The sequence below is a fragment of the Egretta garzetta genome, unplaced genomic scaffold (genome assembly GCF_000687185.1).
Source record: "Egretta garzetta isolate BGI_Z169 unplaced genomic scaffold, ASM68718v1 scaffold231, whole genome shotgun sequence".
In the NCBI taxonomy this organism is placed as follows: Eukaryota; Metazoa; Chordata; class Aves; order Pelecaniformes; family Ardeidae; genus Egretta; species Egretta garzetta.
In genome coordinates this window covers 4671224-4690812 of record NW_009258727.1, presented here as the reverse complement: position 1 = coordinate 4690812, position 19589 = coordinate 4671224, and the positions used below count along the sequence as shown (strand labels likewise).

Genomic DNA, 19589 nt, shown 5'->3' with positions numbered 1-19589 from the left:
TATATACTTAAGTGTAATTTAAGTTACTGGACATTTCTGGTGAGCGAGGAAAAAAAGAAGAGGGAGCGTTAACATGGCCGAGCCTTGCTTAGAATAACAGCCGCGAAGAAGTATGGGAAAAATAACAAGTAACAACCTTATGTTTCACTGTGCCATTCTCTATATCCAACCCCTGCTCTTAATCCCAGCTTGATGCGTCTAATTTGCTTGGCACCTTTCCTTTGCCTGGGAGGCCAAACAAGAGCTACCTGCACAGATGACACCAGGGTTGTTTCTTGGCCAACTGGCAGAGGACCACCGTGATGGAGCAGCTGACTGCATCCTCTGGTCTCCCACCCCCTCTCCCTAGACTAAATATGTCATTTTTTTAACACCTGCTGCCTCTGCCAAATTTGATGACCATGTTTGTGTTGGCAGCTTTAGCTGTTTGAAAAAAAAAAAAAACAAACCATCCATTTTGCATGGCACTGAAAAGCCACAGGCTTAGATTTTAAGTGTTTGAATTTATTTTGCTCTAAAATGGAATACCCAAGCTTTACCCTTCTGAGTTTTGTGTTGTCATCTTCTTAAAGGTCACACTCACTTTGTACACAATGAAGTCAAGTTACCTTTCCCTTTTTGAAGGTGTCCACAAGCTTCAGGATGCAGTGCTTCTTCTTCACCTGCAGGTCTGTAGGTTTGCAGCAACATGTTGTCTCACCAGAACAACGTATCTGAACTGAGGGAGAAGACTGTGCTCTTGCTTCCTTAGAATACCCAGCACTAGTCATGTTTTGAGATCCTTTGCTATTTGGTGTCAAATTGTTATAAAAACTCAACTCAAGCTTTTGTTCATTTTTTTTAAGTTATCCAGGCTTTAGGTGAACATCTTAAATTAAGACAACAAGTTATTGCCACTGCTACAGTCTACTTCAAGAGATTCTATGCCAGGTAGGACTGTTTACTATGATGGTACAAGAATAAAACATTTGCTAGGCACATTTTGGTAGCCCTTTTAAAATGCAGTTCTGTATTAAAACCAGTGCCACTTTTGTTTTCTGGATGGTGTAAAGCTTTTATGCTAATAAAGTTAACTTAAGCTCTGCTTTTTCAAAAGGAAGTGTGGTGCTCTTAATAGATTAATCGTTCTACGTGTATGAAACAACATATTATAATTTTGTTGTAACATTTCAGATATTCCCTAAAAAGTATAGATCCAGTATTAATGGCTCCTACGTGTGTGTTTTTGGCATCCAAAGTAGAGGTATGAAGTATTACAATTTTTTAATGTAAAATTATGTGATGTATGAGAGAGAGAAAAACTTTAGGAGTTTTAAATTTTTTTGTCATTCTTCATGCTTTGGGGATTGGAACCTTCTCTTTTTGTATGGATTTCTGTAGCAATTTAAGAAAAGGAGACGGAGAAGGCCTTCAAACATGTTATTTAGTATTTGATCTTTCATAATTTTGTCTGAATTACTAACCCTGAAGGGCCTCTGAAAATTGGAAAGAGTATTTTAAATGGCTGTTTCACTGTGATACAGTGTTTACCTTTCTACATACACTACATCTTAAATTGTGCACTGTCTCCTTTCTGGTGTGTTTTTCCTTATTGATGTTTACTCAAACTTGAAAACATAATTTGAAATTTTTTCCTAATTATCCTTTTCCCTTTCATATAGTGAGGGACCCTCAGAGTTTACCACACTTTCATTACTTGAATTAAAAGTATGTTGTAGCTCATACGCTGTCTTTGAGAAATTATCCTAATGAACTGACCCATTAAAGATAGTAGTGAGAAGGCTCCATGCCTCCGCCATTAGAAGTCCACTTTGAATGTGGCCAAGAGGTAGCATCATCTGGGCACTGCTCTTAGTCCTCTGTAGTTTTTCAGCTGTTTGAGAAGTGTCTGCATAATGGAAAAAAAAATCAAATTGGCCGATTTGTGATGTGTCCGCACTAATGAGTTTTACGGGAGGAGCTGAAATACCTAGTGGATGGTAGAAGCAGTCCTACTAAACCAGTGTCTACATGTGATACTGTTGTCTGTACAAATACTGTGATACCTTCCAATGTTTGGAAGAGGTGAAGGAGAGGAGAAAGACGCAGAGTATTGGAGAGGGTATTTTTTTATGAGCCTGTTATTAAGACTTCAAGAAAGTACAGGCATAGAGTGTATATGTACAGATGTACCTTGTATTTTAGAACAAATACTAGAAGTCTGTGCAGCCTTCCTTATGCTAAAGCTTCTGCAACTTTAGAGGGCAGCTGTAGCAGTAACAATTCAGCTATGCGATTCTCTAAAAGAACACTGTATACAGAAAATTTTCAACTTGCTGACTGGCTCAGCAGAGGAGCTAAAGCTTCATGGAAACATAATAAAAAAAGGCAGTTAATGACATGTTTCTAAAGGCAGTTTTCTCTTCAAATGGGTTAAGGAAAAACAACATACCTTCTTGAAGCCCTCTTGTCTATTTTACATGTAGAGTGTTAGCCAACTGAGCTTTTGTGGCTTTAGTACCTTTCATAAATGTTTACTGTTCCTCACAACTCAAACAACAAAGTAACTAATCAATGAAAAAACCTCTTTTCCTAAGAGTTTACCCTGTTCACTTTAAGAAAAAAAAAAAAAAGGAAAGAAAAAGGGGTGGGGGGAAAAAAGAAATGCTGCATAAAGAAGCACAGTTTAGTAAGAAGCCATTATTTTAATTTGATAACAGTGTGAGTATATGGTATTTCAGGTGGTTCACCTCATTTACCATTTTTTTTTCTTCAGGAATTTGGTGTTGTTTCAAATACAAGGTTGATTTCTGCTGCTACTTCTGTATGTAAGTATGGGTGATTTTCATTATACTGTAGTTAGGTATCTATAGGGAGATCAGACATTGTGGGTTTTTCTGTCTGCTTGTTTTTAAAAGGTACATTTCATCAAGTCTTTGGGGGGCTTGCATGTTGGCTGCTGAGAGCCAGTTAAAGCCATTTAGAATTAATAACTTCAATTTCTAAATATGGAAACAGAAGGGTCCTTTCTGTATTAGTTTTGGTTGATTCTGTTTGGAAATTATGCCAAGCATAAATAAAACCAAAGTAATACAATTAAACTATTGAGGTTTGTAAACCATAGTCTTGAGTAGTAAATTGACTTCTGAACTACTCAAAGATAGAATTGGAATATTAGGGCTTTATTTTTCTGTTTTATAAAAGGTATGGCTCCATGGAAGTACCTGTTTTCAGAATTTTTGGTAGGCTGTATACCATCTAGTTTTTTTTTTTTACCTTTTCTCCCCCATCATAAAATTAGTCTTTGCACATGATATTTATTTCTAAAAATACATTTTCGAGCCTATATATTATTCACAAATAAATGCAATAAAATCACACTGCAGTTACTTAATTCTTTATCTTTCCCACTTGGCTTATATTTCCCAGTTCCTGTAACTTGGCTCTCAACCTTTCAAGGTTTTAGTGATGGCTTCCATAACTGAATGCTATCATTTGACCCAGAAGGTCCAGCTGCAGTCTCTGGCTGTGCTCTTCAAAATGTAGGTCATTGCTTTCAAAATCCCTCTTAGCTGTTGAGGGGACAGGTGACTGGCTGCATCTGTAGCCTCCACATGCAGTAAGTATATCAGTCCATGGGGCTGGCTGTATGACAGTTCCACCACCAGGAACTGAAATGCATCTTCAGTGCCAGCATGACCAAGACCAGTACTGGATTTAGCAATAAGGGTTGCTATTTTTACAGCAGTAGCATCTCAAAGCACAGATCTGTGTGGCAGTTTTGATGCATCAGTGAGAAAGTTGGATGGATTTTGGTAAATATGCAGTAGTTGATTTTACTTGGACTTCTGGTCCTGAGCTGTGCTATTTCTGAAAATCCCAAGTCTCGGAATTGAGCTGAAGATTTCCCCCACAGTTCTTCCTTCAGACCTAGAAGGCCTGCCTGCCCTGATAAGTACTCTCCGTTTCATGGAAGTGGGGACAAAAAGCAACAGGCTTTCTCCTAGTGTTCATGTCTTTTATTCTACCTGGCCTTCCTTTACCAGAGTTGCTTCATTAGCACACAGCAATTTTTTGGGGGGCCTTCGTACAAAAGGCAAAAAAAGATGAGGTGAGACAAGTAGAAGAAAGCTAACAAAAGGAGTGACTTGCATAATAGTGGTCGGTTGAAAAGGTTTGCTTTTAGTTAGGAAGAAACATGAAGTTAGTAACACATGCTTCCTCTGTAAGGAAGATAATCTCAGATTGGTTTCTGGCACCCTCTTCAAAAGCTTTTCGCTCTGTTTCCACAGCTCACTAAAAGGACAGCTCCATATGGTTGTGTCTGCAGCTTGCTTTGTGGGAAAAATGTTTTGTTTTCCTGTCTTCCCCCTGAAAGTGGTTTATTTTTTTACTATGGATCTCTTCAGTTTGCATGCTTCTTGAGAAACCTGTTTTATTCATTCTAGTCTTTCTTGAAATAATTAAAATTCCCAACCAGTAGCCTAGTCGTACTGCCCTACAGCAAATTTTCTAGCCAAGTCCACCATAGGTTTAAATGTTCAAGTCTTCGGTCCAGAGGACTGACGCTATCTTTTCATCAAAGTGAATGGCGTACTGATTTTCTGGAAGTAGTATCGATTCATAATAGACTGTCTGTCATTAATATAAGGAATACTGTCCACTTACAGGATGCTAAATGTTACCAGTTTTCCTTGGAGGACAGGGACTTAAAATAGATTTTTAAATGTTTCACTTCTCAAATCCACATCCTCCAGTGTACTTCAGTTTTTCTTTGCTCAGTGTTCTAATATGAGATCACTCTGGTTTTGCAACTTAACATAATTCTTAACAATGTACTATTTGTACCTGTTCTCCTTGTAAAATGCATGAGGACAACTAGGTATCTAAATCAGGGATCATCATAAGCTAGAAAACTGAGGATATATTTGGACATTCTCTTGGAGGCACCTGTCTTGAATCATATCATATGCCTCAGCGAATACTTAGGTGTCTCTCTTGAGGAGAGAAACACTCTTGAAATGTCTGATAATCATGGGATATTGATCTGCAGTATGGTGAATTGACTTCTTGCTTTGAATTTGAATCTGGTTTTTGCATATCCAAAATCTTTACATTGTGGACATACAAGATCTCTTGGCTGAGCTCCCTCACCCTGCCCTCGATCTTTCTTTTCTAAGACTTCATTACATGGTTTAAAATCTTGCATGTTGAAGGATCAAGCCTATGTAAAAAATCCCACCTGAAAATTCCATTTGGATTTAGTGTTGGAACTGAGGTCCTGAAGAGATCACCAGATTCGGAGTGACATCAGTCGGTAGACAGCTCTATGAATGATGACTTGTGGAAAGTTAAGTGCCCATAAGCTAGTTGGTGGTTAACGAGAAGATTTAATAGTGCCCAAAGCAGGAGACAAGTGTCTGGCTGAGTACCTTTTTTTTCTTTCAGGATCTTAAATCTTTTAACTTTTCTCTTTCAAATACAAACCTGTTGTACTGCAAGCAGTTGTGCTACCAAGTGGATTTGAAGGGCTAAATACAGATGAATTAATAGAAAGGGAAAGAATTAAAAGTATTCATTACATAATTTTTAACATGTTTATTTCTCTTTACTGTAGTGAAAACTAGGTTTTCGTATGCCTTTCCGAAGGAGTTTCCTTATAGGATGAACCATGTAAGTATGCTGTTTGAAATACAAGGTGATCAAATAAATTAAAAGACAAATAAGTGTTAGCAGGAAATCCTGTCTTTTAAATTCTAAGAAAGAAATATTTTCATACTCATATGTCAGGTTGCTCATAATTAGTTTTGGATAGATTATTGGGAAAGTTACTTTTAAAAGTAATAAATCTTATATAAACTCCTTTCCTTAAATTGTTGACAGGAATGCTATAAAGAGAAGTGACATGACTGGGTAACTGAAATAGTAATTTTTATATACTATGATGATGATAAAAGAGATTTAGCTTTTTTTGAATGTTCTTGTTGACAAATACATTGCTCCAGGGAAGGTAAATAGCCCTTGCACTTGGGATGCTTCCAAGCTTGCACACAGGAGCAGTTGGCTTACAGAAAGCAGTTTTATTTTTGCCTGTAAAATGTAATGGGTTTTGATAAATATTTTTTAATTTATTATTTAAAATCTAGATTTACCGGTGATTTTCAAGGCATTCTCAGTCACAGTGCTGAGAAATTTTGTAGTTTTCCTTGAAGCCAGTTTTGACCTGTGCGGTAGTATTTTGAAAGTTAAGCAGATTTAATTATTTTTAGATCAACCACAACAAATACTATTTTTTTGTTGGTTTGCTTTTCACCTGATCTAGAAAGCCAAATGATATAACAGAATGTAAAATATTTAAGACCTTGCACTGCTATTTTACAGATAAAGGCAAATGGAGGTATATTTCGGAGTAGTGCTTTCCCGTAGCTGAAGCAGTCCAGTCTTCCTTGATATTACTAATATGCCACTACCTCTATGGAAAATGAGAGCTGATTTAATTGCTGCAGTTGGACAGAATATTTCATATGAAATTAAATCTTAAAATACTTTAAAAGGCCATTTGGCATGTTAGTGGCCTGATGAAGAGGCTCTAATTCTACAAAAGGACTTCTCTATTGCTGTCAAGTGTTTATACACTGGAAACAATTTGCTGCTGCCAGGCATTGAAACAAATCAGACAAGTACTGCCAATGAATGTCTTTCATAGTAAACTTGGATCCAAAATGTTTAAATGCATCGTTGTTATGACTGGAGTTAACTTAGAATGGTAGTAAGGCAATGGCTAATAATAGTTTGATTTTTTTTTTTGGTTTTGTAGTTGTAGATGAAATGCATTTAGGACCGTTGGAAGAATTCCTGTGCATCCATGATGTTAAATGGGATGCCAGTTAATTCTTCCTGCTGTCTGAAACATGCTGTTGTTTAACTGTGATTTTACTTCTTTGCAGATACTAGAATGTGAATTCTATCTCTTAGAATTAATGGTAGGTGGTGGTTTTGGTGGTTTGCATTTTTTTTTTTACTATTGCCTCAGTTTACTTTTTACTGATGAAGAATGTTTTTAATTTTGTGCTATGAAATATGCATTATGCTGTCTTTTTTTTTCCCCCTCACTTCAATTTTAGAATTATGTCCATGCAGGTCTAACATTTACATTTTCAGCAGAAAGCTGTAATTACTGTGCTGTCACCTAGGCTGAGTGAGGGCATTCTCACCTCCTTGTGTTGAAGCTGGACTTCTCAAGAGAAAGAGGGCAGGTTGCAGGAGCGGTGGGGACAGAAGGCGTGTGTATATTTCTGCATCCTAGTGGTTAGAGCACTGTTGGGGAGGGTAAAGCATTAAGTTCTGTTTCCAGAACCGCTTCTGTTTTGAAAAGAAAGGTAACTCTATCTATAAAGTCCTGTTGCAGGGACTGGGATGTCAGTGTCCGTATTCCCCCAGATGAATGGCCAGTCAAGAGCATAAAGAGTCATATTCTTTCTATGCCCTCTTCTTCTTGCCTGAAAGAATCTGGAGCTATACGTACACATTTCAGCTTCAGCAGAAGGTGTGAGTAGTATCCCACTCAGGCTAGTCTATAACCTGATAATTAGAGTAATCGTCTAGGAAGTGAGATGTGGGTTTGAATCCTGTGAGGAAGAAACTGAATTTGGGGCCTCCCATTTTCTGAGATTTTCTGTAAGTATGAGGCTGTTGGATGAAAGTAGCGCAATGTGACATTTTCTTCCAGGCGCTTTCAAAGAAAGGAGCTGAACCTGCCTTTTCTAAGGGTTGCTATCCCATTGCTGTGTTTTCTAGGGCTGAAAGGATGCAGCCCAGTCTTCTTAAGGGGCTTAGGTGCCTAATTGCTGCGTATTGGCTGGACTTGGATGGGTTAGGCACCAAGCTCACTGTGCTAGAAGTAGTTCTGCTCAAGTGCAGAGAAAAGGAGAGAGAAACCAGGGAGGAGCCTAGAGAGTTGGGCAGCAACCAAGAAAGGATATATTTCGGGAACAGGACACAGAGGAGGTCTGATCAAAGGTTTTGTTTGTGCCTACAGTTGTTAAAACACCTTTTTAGATACCCTGTTTAGATTTAGTCCTTGATACCTCTGCTATACCTGGCAGTAATCTTGAGTTTTGTATAGAGGAGTTTTATCACAAGTAACTGCATTTACAAGAAGTTACATTTTAGGGATTAACTTATTTTTCCAGTATACTATGCAATATATAGTATGTATAATAACTTTGTCGCACTTCAGTGTTCAGCACATGTAACCTAATGCAGCTTTTCCCTGTAGTACCCATACAGTTGGCTGCTTTCAGCAAGAGGGTTGTTCATTCGTGTTTACACCAACCTGGGCCTGATTTGAGATTTGAGAGCAGTGGATTTTTTTCTTTTCTTTTTTTCTTTCCAAACCAGTGTCAATTATTTTGGCATGCTTTCCATGTATGGTATTTAGTGACAGACTGTTTTCTGGCAGTGTTTTGTATTTCCAAGTGGGAATTACGGGTTTGTAAGCAAATGAGGTTTCAGTGTGCTGCAGATGTGGCTTTCTCTGTCTCTTAGGGGAAAGGACATTGACAGACTGGCAACCATGCTATGTAATGGTATTCTAGAGAGAGCACTGCCCTCATTAGAGCAGGGTTAGGTGTCAGGATGCTGCTCAGAAAAAATAATCAGTAACTGACTTGTAAACCAAATGTTTTTAATATGAACTGGCAACGCATTCTGCATTGTAATCTAACTTTTATGCCATTGACATTTTTCCTAGGACTGCTGTTTGATAGTATATCATCCTTATAGACCTTTGCTCCAATATGTGCAAGATATGGGCCAAGAAGATATGCTGCTACCTCTTGCATGGTAATGAAGACACTGATTAACAAAAGTGCCTCCTTTCAGCAAGAAAGCGGGTCTCTAACAGTTATGCTTCAAAGGTGGTTAAGCAAAAGCAGGCTTAACCATATTTGAAACAAAGGCTGCCCTAGTTAACCTGTGGAGGTATATGTCCCTGATTTAGCTTACTCTGACTTCAACCCTGTAATGATTTTGCTTTGCAGTGGTCTAATTTTTATTCTTAGACTAGCTCTAATAGCACAGTTTTTTACACTACTGAATGGTGACTATGAGTAGAGGTATTTTTCTGTCAATGTCAGCTTTCTGTTGTATCTTGTCATAGGAGGTAGAAGCAGTATATAGGGTTTTTAATTGTGTTAGCAGAACTCTTATTCTCGAACTTTTTCTTAAATACAGAAAGACAGTAAGAATACTACTTTTATGCTTGCCCTTGCTTATTTGTGAAACAGGGATAATTATTTTATGGTATACGTCAACACCTTCTGCAGAAAGGCATTTATGGTACTATAATAGTGCTTCCAATTAAACTTCTGCTGTGACTACAAGAAAAAAAATGAAAGGCTTTAAGAGAGTTTTACAAGGGAAGAGAACTCTTATCTTGCTGTTTTGCCCTGCAGCCTCACTGCTTCTACCATCTGGGAAACTGACAAAATATTTATAAACTGACAGCAGTTTTTGAAGTCCTATAGTCAAAAGATGAATAGGACGATACTTACAAGTTCTTTTTTGCACAGGAGGATAGTGAATGACACATATAGAACTGATCTTTGTCTGCTGTACCCTCCTTTCATGATAGCTCTGGGTGAGTAACACAAGTAATGTCTCTTGTCATGGTTAAATGGATGTACTCTGTGCACTGCTCGATCAACAAGCATTCCTTAAAGTGCCCTCATAAGGTGCTTCAGTTTGCGTTTCATATAGTACTGACAGTGTAGCCTTGCAACTTGAAGAGTCTTGAGAAAAATCGGATAATTAATCCCGAGTTTTCTCTGTTGAACTATATAATGTTTATAAAAAAATAGAATGTTTCTAATTGTATCGAGTGGATCTTGTTCAATATCCATGTCACCTGATCTTTGCAGCGTGCCTACATGTGGCCTGTGTTGTCCAGCAGAAGGATGCAAGGCAATGGTTTGCTGAGCTGTCTGTTGATATGGAAAAGGTACTCTCTTTTTAATTCCTGCCACCTGTTATGCACTGACCAGGCATAGTAGTCATGGTTATAAAACTACTGTCTTGCATGTCTGCGGTACTGACTTGAACTTCATTGAATGATCACATGCTAGGCGCTGTTGAAATTAGGTAGATCTCTCAAGGAGGAAGGCAATGTCAGCTCATTCAATTATCACCCTGCTCTGAAAGTCAAGACAGAACCACTGTCCAACGGCAGAGTGTTGCTGGTGTTGCCATTTTTCAGATGGTAATATAAAACCAGTATCCTTTGCATGTTTTGCCAGAAAAAGAACTACCAGTGGTTTTTGTTGTTCAAGATTGCCAGCACGAGTTTGACTTTTAAAGTGCATGTGATTTTCTTTCAGCATCGTGCCTATGTAATGTTCTCATTTTCTCCCTATAAATCTACATAGTATAGCAGAGTGTAAAACATGCTTGATGGTTTCAGGATGACTAAGACCATGACTTCAGTCAGTCTTAAACAGGGGGACACCAAGATCATTCAGTTGAGTTCCCTGCTATTGCAAATTTTATGTCAAATAATCCCCTTCATAAATTTATCAGGTTCCAAGGTGCAGTTGTTCTCATACCAATAATGTTCTTCATCTTCAGTAGTTCCTTTCACTTCTTAGGTTGACTTCTTTAACCTTTGTTTAGCTCCAGCAAGCAAGCTAAACTAGTACTTATAGTCCTTATCACACTGTTTCACTCTGCACATATTTTTCAGTCTAGCTTTTTTGAAACTGAGCGTCTGAAATTAAATAGCATATTATGGATGAGATGTACCATTGTCCTCTGTGCCCTCGGTACTGCCCTTTATCCCACTGATGTTATCCTGCCATTGTATTTGTGATCCAGGATTTGCCTTCAAATTTAAGCACAGTGTGGATGCTGTGCTGCTTCAAGAGCTCTGTGAATTATACTGTCATGCATGTAAAAGCAGGGTGATAATAAATTGGCAGCAGAGGAGAAGCAACCTATATTTGACAGATAAGATTACCCTAAGCTTGATACTGAACGTGTTTGAATGTTTATATGTCTTGGTTCTCATGCCAGTGATACAATATAAGCTTGATTTTTTTTCACATTAACACTGTGGACCTCTTAGCCAACTATGAGTTTTGTTTCAGGGATATATGTTGTTCTAGCACTTAATCAAAGTCCATGTATTAAGAAGAAGAAATAAGTCTACTTTATTAATTTAGAGAATGATGAAACAAGTTATGAACCAAACATTATCCACCTTTTATATAGAATATGGCACTAGAAATTTAATAGGAAATTAAGGTAGTTGAGGTGCAGTAGATAGAAAACATCCAAACTGGTAAAGAATGCTTATGTTTCTACAAGTGGAATGTGAAAGTTCAACAATTCTTATTATATGTATATAAGAATGTAAAGGAATATAATAATAAGTATTTAGACACTCCTTGGCCTTTTATTTCTTGGAAAGAAAGAGTTCAGACCAATGTTTTGTGGTTTTGGGCTTTGTTTTTTTTCCTACGCTGTGCCTCTGATGTGTGTAGAACATCGATAATCATCAGTTACTGTATCCATGGTCATCTAGCTGCAGTTGTGCTGCCCCGGTCCATATTTTCCCAGTGGCATAGTTCTAAGCTGTGGCAGTAGTTGCAAATAAATAAAAAGCTGTTTAGCTTGCAGGGGAGAAGTGGTATATACAGTTGAATGGGAGGGAAAGTATTCTGTCAGGCTTCCATTTACAACTAAATGAAAAAACTAATTACAGAAATGGTTGATTGCCAGACCAGATTAAATGTGAGACAGCTCTGTTTATAATATGAAAATTGTGCTGCTTAATTTCAGTTCGGGGCATGTTTAATTAATTACACACTTAAACTGACTATGACAAAGATAAAATCACTGTTGTGTCTGACCTTAGGATCTCTCTTCTTTCTAACCAGATTTTAGAAATAATCAGGGTTATTCTGAAGCTGTATGAGCAGTGGAAGAACTTTGATGAGAGGAAGGAGATGGCTACTATTCTTAGTAAAATGCCTAAACCAAAACCACCTCCAAACAGGTACTGTACTTCCTTAGTACACCTTTCATATTAAGAATTAAGAATTACACTCACCTTAAGAATGTTCTATTTGAGGTATAGCGCATGTTTTTACAGTGCAGACCTTTCTAGTGCAAGCAGCCAGTCTGATTGTTCAGGAGCTAATGAGAAGCAGGACGTTCAATGTTTTATGGAGAGCATTGATGCGATCAGAACGTGATCAATACAGCTTAGCAAATGTAAGGAACCGCAGTGGGAGGCTCCGTGGCTGGGCCAGATCAGTTGGAACTGGGCCTGCTTGATGTCGTATTTAATTACTGTGATTAAATATCACTGTTGGGAATCTGCACATGCAAATTCCTACGCACATGCGTATGTAATGTGAACTTTGAAATGTTGACTTCAGAAGTAGATTCAGCAGGCAGCTGCATGGGGATATATTGAAGTGATTATTCAAATGTATACACTGAAGTTATTTATGCATGCTGAGAATAACCTTTGCATTTTTTATGAAACTGAGCAGAATATCTTAACCTATTTGTGTATATGTTGAAGTATTTACCTTCAGAAGGTTTCTACTACTTTCAGAATACCATGTTTTTTAATTTAAAAAAAAGACAAAAATGTAACATGATGCTTCTTTTTGAAGACACGTGTGGTTTTTTGTTTTGTTTTTTTTTTTTTTCTTCCAAACAGTGAAGGAGAACAGGGTCCAAATGGTAGCCAGAACTCTAGTTATAGCCAATCTTAAGACATTCCAAAGAATTTCTTTATGGACCACTTTGACTCAAGACATCCTGGGATCCTTCTTGTGTTCATGAAATGGACAGAAGGTTTTGGTAACATCTTTGGCAAAGAACTTGAAGAATAAATAGCTTGTTTGTGTCAAGCATTTTGAAAGCTTTCTCTCTAAAACTGCATCATTTTCTCTGACGCTGGAGCAAATGTACTAAGATTTTTCAGTGTAAGGAATCAAACGTTAAACCGTGCTGCAAAAGATTAACACTGTCCACTCAAAACAAATAGGTCATTGTTGGTTTTGTTTGCTTTGAGAAAATTGTAACTTGCCATTGAAGTGAACTATTTTTGAAGCGACAGTAACCTGAAGCCTAAGTGTAACTGTATTAATGACTTGTGTTGTCTTCATTTTGTTTGTGACTGAAGGAAGATAGTGCACTGTATGTTAAATCTATTCATTACCTTGAGTTTTGTTGATTTTTTTAAAAAGTAAATACGGATTCTGTAAGAAGTAACACAGCGGTCCTTCAGAAACAAATCCTAGAAGAGCCTGCAAGGAATACTGTTACAGTTTCAATGAAAGCTGCAGGAAAGAAATTCAGTTCCTCTTTTGGATTAGAAAAATGCTGTTTTACTCAGTAGATGTACCTGGATGTTTTTGCCATGAAGCGTAGTAGCCCAGCTTATCAGAGAAGTGCAATATGTATAGTGATTCTGCAGTTTTCTTAAACATTTCAAGTTTTAGGAATTAAAAAAACCCAACATACTATGATTTTTTTTTTTTTCCAAATAAATGTACTGTATAGTACAATCGGAATATTTCACAATCAAGTACAAATCTGGATGTGATTGCTATTTTTTATGGTGGATTTTTTTTGTACAAAAGAGATACACTGTTAGTCTGCCTTCACTGTTAGTGTGAATTTGTGTGGTTCATTAGAGAGTTTATTTAAGAGGATCAAGCTTTTGGTGAGCTTCATACTGGCTAATTTTAGTTGTGATGTTAGGAGCAACTCTTTAGAATAACTGAAATGGGATTCCTTGGTTAACTATGTGCTGGAGAAAATGAGATTCCTTCAAACAGAAGGCCATATCCTGTGTTCCTTACTCAGGCAGATATCCCACTGAAGTCAGGAATTGGCCTAAATTGAATTTCTTGATTTTTATATAACTTTGTTTCTAATTAAGTTCCGTACAACTTCATTTTGAATTATAATGCCAATTTTGCCCAAGTATAAAAATTGAATGATAAAGTGCAGTAACAATGTTCTCCGTTTTTTTGTTTCCTGAAGCAACACATTTCACTGCTCTGAGGTATTGGGAGGGAAATTCTTGACAACCTTTGCTCTATGGTGCGTCTTGGTTCAAAAGACTGGCCCCTTAAAAAACTCCTGGTTTTGCAAATACCTGCCTTTGTAATTGGCTGGTCATTCAGTGAAATACAACTGAAATGTGTTTGTATGTAGCCCGTTAGGCTACCAGCATTTATTTCTCTTCAGGTTATTTTCGTAAAACATTAGGTAAACAAGCCCAAACCACTTTGGTGAGATAGAAAACATATACATTTTGGTCTTTGCTACTTCCGTTGCCATTTGATCCATACCTTTTATATAAACTTGATTGATGAAGTGGAATTTGGCCATTTGCCTTTGTTTCTTGAAGTCTAAAATGTGCTATTTGTAATGTGGACTTGGGGAGTAGAAATAAATCAATGCAACTTGACCACTGTGTGGAGTTCTTAAACGGGAACTATTCTTTAGGTAACCATCAGTCTTCTCACATACACCACATAATCTGCTAAGAAAGCTGATGTTTTGAAATCAGGGGGTTTACCCCATTAATGAAGAATTCTGGCTGGAGCGATTAAAAGTTTTCTTGCTGGTCAAGAGCCTTTGCAGACTTTTACTTCACACCTAAATTACCTATGTGACCTAAACCTCAGAGGTAAAATACCAGGCATTTCTTTGCAGCTCTGATTCCAGTGTAAACAGTGAAAGGCCATCAAAGGAACCAGATCCAGTGATGACAGTTATAAAAAGGAAGGCGTAAATTGGAACAACAGGAAATGGAACATAACGTGAATTCAACAGCGCTGCTACCAACCAGATAGAAAAAAATCACCTTTACTGTGCTTCATTTCAAAGGAGAGAAATGCATACAAATGAGATATTTCATTAAAAGAGAGGTAGCTGAAAGTTTTCACAGTTTATGTGATTAGAGGTGACAGGAGAGTGTTAAAGCAAACGCAGGCCCTCTATGCCAAAAAGACTTAAGGAAAAATCTAAAAGGAAGCAAACTGAACTCGATCAGACAAATTGTTTAACTCAAAAAGCATAATTTGAAAAGCAAGCTGTATCCACATAAGGAAGTTACAGAGGAAGACACAGAATGCATCCGAAACTTTGACAAGCTACAAATAGTTGAGAAACACCTTGCAAAAAACCTGCCAAGACTAATAAAATCTAATGAAAATAAAAAAAGAGGTATACAGCGGCTTTCCTCTTAGAAAAAAATAAATCCACAACTCTTCAGCTCAGCAAAGATAGCAGAGGTCTAGAAAAATCACAAGTGGTGTGAAGACTGATGAGGTGACAACTGTTCATGACAGAAGCAGCAGGAGCATCCAATAAAAACAACACAGGGCAGGTTAAGAAGCAACAAAGGGAAAGACTTCCCCTCACAAGGCCTTGTTCAACCCCGTGCAGCTTGCTGTGACTGCTGGGAGTTTGTAAGTTTTCAACACAAATACCCAAATATACCAAGACATGCCAAGCCTGAAGGAGGTATCAAAGCACTCTGAGGTGTAAATGGGAATAATCTGGGGGTTGTATCACTACATACTTGTCCTGTTTTATGCTCTTCCTCAGTTGTATATTACTGGTTGCTGCTGAACAGAAAATAATGTGCTAGGCAGATCTTGGTGTGACCCTATATAACTCTTTGTTGTTCATTTTTTTTGGCTATGCAGTTTCAGGTGTTCCCAACAAACTTTACGGTAGCTACAAAAGGAAGCATTGCCCACTTAGGACTAAATCGTGACTAAGTTTAGTTGATTAGATTTTCTTGCTTTCTTCATCTGCATCCTGAAGTCTGGTGCCTTGCTCGATATGGCTAGGCATGATTAATTACACATTTAGCTAAACATTTTCAGTATGTCTCAAATTTTCTATACAGTCTGACCTTAACGATCTAGGTTAAAAGGCATCATCAGTCCTGGTGAGACCTTGCCCAACGCAGCCAGCAGTGGGCTTCAGTTGTCCCTTTGACTGTGTGCCCACAGCACTGAAACTGACAGTCTAGGTCACATTAAACAGGCAAAATTAATAGATCATAGGATTTGGCTAAATTGGACAAAACTGTTGGCATCTGTTAGTCCTCCCGATCCAGTCTGAAAAAGACCTTTCAAGAGCAAGGTTGTGAGAATTGCAGAGTAATTGACCACAACAAGGTAACACCCATATTCATCCTGGCATTTTAATGTTATCTTACTCCCATTCATTCATCAGTTAAACTAAACCACTGTTTTGGAAATTAAGTCTAAATTCTGGATCTTAAGTTGTTTGGGGTTTTTTTTAATGGATTGGAAATGAAAGTATAGCAGTAAGAGTGCTAAAAAGTCAATGATACTTTGAAGAGAACTGCACTCATTACTGACGGTTGTGATAGCTACACTACAGTGTCTATAATTATTAGCAAAGACAAGAGAACAGAAACCCCTGTAAGATACACGGTCAGGGCAGCACAGCTGACACAGCTGGCTGTGCCAGCTACAGGCATTCTCCTCTAGCAACAAATGACTGCAGAGAGACTGCAGGACTTACTAGAAATTCAATCCTAGTGGGATTAGTTACTTCTTCTCTGTTCTCTAAACGTGAGAGGGTATATTTTATTTTTTAGGTCCTCTTACCATGCAGGCTGCACTGCAGAATGCAAGAGCTGTAGGGTATGTGTAAGTGCACATTGGCTGCATGACTGATCAGAGCAGAACCAGAAATTTTAATTCCTTTTTCCAGACACCTTGCAGAGTCCTGAACTTCTGTGCTAGGACTTAAATTTTCTAGAGGTCAAAGCGATTCACATCTGCTGGTTCCCCTGAACTGCTAACAGCATTAAAAAAACAAACAAAAAAATCCTTAAGATTATGACTGCTAATTTATAGGTGGGGATGGGATGGGTCGGTTTGTTTTTTAAAGTTTAAGACACGCAAATTAATGTACACAAAAGAAGGAAGGGATTTTAGTAGCTTCCTTGGGCACCTCAAATTTTCCAGCCTAAAATGATTTCATCTCTGTAATAACAACTTCAAATATAGGCAAGTTCTCACTTGATTCTGAGCTGCTGAGGGAACAGAAGTTGTTGACTGAATGCTGTGGTGTTTTGTGCTCAGAAGCAGATCTCTATATAAAAATGGATACACTTTTAAAATAAGGCATCAGAGAACATTTTCAACAGCAAGTATTCTAGCATCAGGTCAGTTTCCCTTTGTATTTTCTGACCAGTAGTGAAGTTCTGGCCTTACAATCACAGTACAAATCTAAAAATTTGTACTCTTTGGTAACACAGCAACTATTTTAAAACTCCAGCTACACATAAAGTATAATAAATCTGTGCTTAGGGCAGTTACCCCAATTCCATTAGAATATCTGCAGTTTATCTGTTTTAAACAGACTATCCAACACAGTTATTTGGGCAAGCATGATTTTATTTGTCCTATCAATGCTCATACAAAAATCTTGGTAAACATAATAAGCACTTAGGTTCTCTTCACGTGCTTTCACCAAAAAAACATAGCCCACAGTAAAGGTTGAACACATTTAACATCTTCTGTTCACGTCATAGTCTTTAGATGTAATTTAAAGCAAGCAGTTGATCTGCACGGCTGTTTGAAGGTGAATGTCCATTTACACAAGAAAACGGGAGTGGGCTGTGTTGTGGAAGTGGAATGCACATAGTTTGAATGCTAAAACCTACAAACCATCCTGAAGCGTCGATGGGGCAAGGGTTGGGAGAGTCATCTTCATTTTTTCTCTGGAGGTTCATGTTTTACCCAGTCCTCAAAGCCACCAGCGTATTGCTGAACTCTGAAAATACGCAGAAGATACAACGTTAAGAAGGACTCTTCTTGAATACAGCTGTACGTAGCTTCAGTGAGCCAGATCGACGTTTCTTGTGCTCTAATACTGCCTGCTGCCATGCAGTATGTTCTGTAACTCTTCCAAATGAGACAATGCTGGAGATCAAACATCAAGCAAGTAGTAGCAGTCGGATCAATGAAACAGTTTGCCACTTCTTTTTTTAAAAAGAGAGAACAGACTCCACTGCAGTGGGAGATTTACATCTTGTTATGTCTAATACTTCAGATGTCATCAAATAAACGCAGCACACTGATCGTTACTTCCTTGCAAGCCTACGTGTTCTATAGATCTGACGTAAGCCTGCACAAAACTAAACTCTGGAAGACAAAAACCTGATGCCACGCAAAACTATATTGACTCCTTCAATTAGGCAGCACGAAAAACAGGTAATGGAGGATATTTTGCACTTACTAAAAAAATATATTTATAAAACGTGTTTCCGTACTTTTGACTAGAATTAGCAGGCATGAATTGCAGTTCAGTGAAAATGTGAGTGAACAACCAATTTTTTAAATTCTATCTGCAGTCTTCAAGCCAGCGAGGCACCTTCTGGCACGGGTGTAACAATTCTGCCAACCAAATGCTGCTTTTGCTTGCACTCTATCAATTTCATTGTCTTTTTAGCTACTGCCTTCACTGCTTTACTCCTAGCAAACAATCCAGTGCTTTATTGAAAGCAAAGGTGTACTTTGTCAACAGTGAACTGTACAGGTAGAACTGCAATTTAATAACGGGTGTGGTTTCATAAACTATTTAAGATTGTACTTCTGCCAAAGTGAGCAGTTCTCCACCTTTCCAATCATCCTGCGCCTCAGGACTGGCATTTATGAAGCTGTACAAGGAAGCAATCTTGGCGAGAGAGCCTTGAGAGGCAGAAGGCCCCTTCAGTGGCAGCATGATCATGGCAGGACATGTCACCTGTGGCACATGCGCAGAGCTGCTGAGGGGCTGCTTTACAGGGCAATATACCTCACCTTGCTGGAACACCCACTGGTGTCTTTCAAGGTTCAGTGGAGACTAGAGCAGGCGTCTAACTCAAATACCACTCATTTTGTTCATATTCCACATTTAAATTTTTACCCTTGCCCACAAGAAGCTGAGTACGAGTTCTGCTTCATGGTGGGAGGCCGCATTAATCCCATCCTTACACACACAAGTCATACCTGCTGAAACCCAAGGACATGGCAAAACCGAGTGCTTGTTTACTTCTTTTTCCTGCCAAGCAGGAGAAAACCACAGGGTCTGTCTTTGATGGCATCTGTTGATTGTACTGCTTCTTGAACTCCGTTGGGTCCATTTGTAGAGCTTCCACTAACTCACCCACTGGGAAATACAGAAAAGGAAAAAAAAAAAAGGTCTCATTTATTCTCCATCCACAGACAAGCTTACACTGTCCGGCTTCCAATTCCTCTGGAGGAAAAGCTTAGCCTCACGACACACCAGCAGCCGTCCAGCGCTGCTGCGCTTTGCTCAGTCACCGCCCCTTGTCCACAGGCTTGACCATCGAGCGACACGGAACACCCAAGGTCTCCGCATAGCAGCGTCAGCGACTTACGCGGTATGTTGATGGACGCCGGGATTTTTCCAAACCTGTCGATCTCCCACCTCTCCCGCACGTCTATGTGGAGGACGTCGGTCTTCTTCAAGTCTTTCAGCTCTTGGTAGGAAAGGCTCGGCGCCTCGCCGGCACACAGGCGGCGGCTGCC

General features: G+C 38.5%; 2 protein-coding genes across 3 annotated transcripts in view; one reads left to right on the top strand and one right to left on the bottom strand.

Moving 5' to 3' along the window:
• Window positions 1-521: 521 nt before the first annotated feature.
• On the top strand, window positions 522-14437 carry CCNC (cyclin C). Of its 2 annotated transcripts, XM_035888787.1 has the most exons (10): window positions 522-930; window positions 1174-1243; window positions 2756-2807; window positions 5597-5652; window positions 6927-6962; window positions 8732-8823; window positions 9552-9619; window positions 9900-9979; window positions 11913-12031; window positions 12707-14437. In XM_035888787.1, exons 2-10 carry the CDS (start codon window positions 1205-1207, stop codon window positions 12759-12761), a joined length of 597 nt encoding a protein of 198 aa, XP_035744680.1. In that variant the 5' UTR covers window positions 522-930; window positions 1174-1204; the 3' UTR covers window positions 12762-14437. The 2 variants fall into 2 exon arrangements, with proteins under 2 accessions (XP_035744680.1, XP_035744681.1); XM_035888788.1 differs by lacking the exon at window positions 522-930 and having other exon boundaries at window positions 1105-1243.
• Window positions 14438-17511: 3074 nt separating this feature from the next.
• The window catches only part of TSTD3 (thiosulfate sulfurtransferase like domain containing 3), a 7841-nt gene continuing 5763 nt past the window's right edge, over window positions 17512-19589 (bottom strand). The window contains exons 3-5 of the mRNA XM_009649033.2: window positions 19439-19584; window positions 19047-19206; window positions 17512-17829 (exon numbers count right to left, since the gene is read on the bottom strand). Of these exons, the coding sequence (XP_009647328.1) occupies window positions 17766-17829; window positions 19047-19206; window positions 19439-19584 (370 nt within the window). The 3' untranslated portion in view covers window positions 17512-17765. The remainder of the gene's footprint in view (window positions 17830-19046; window positions 19207-19438; window positions 19585-19589) is intronic.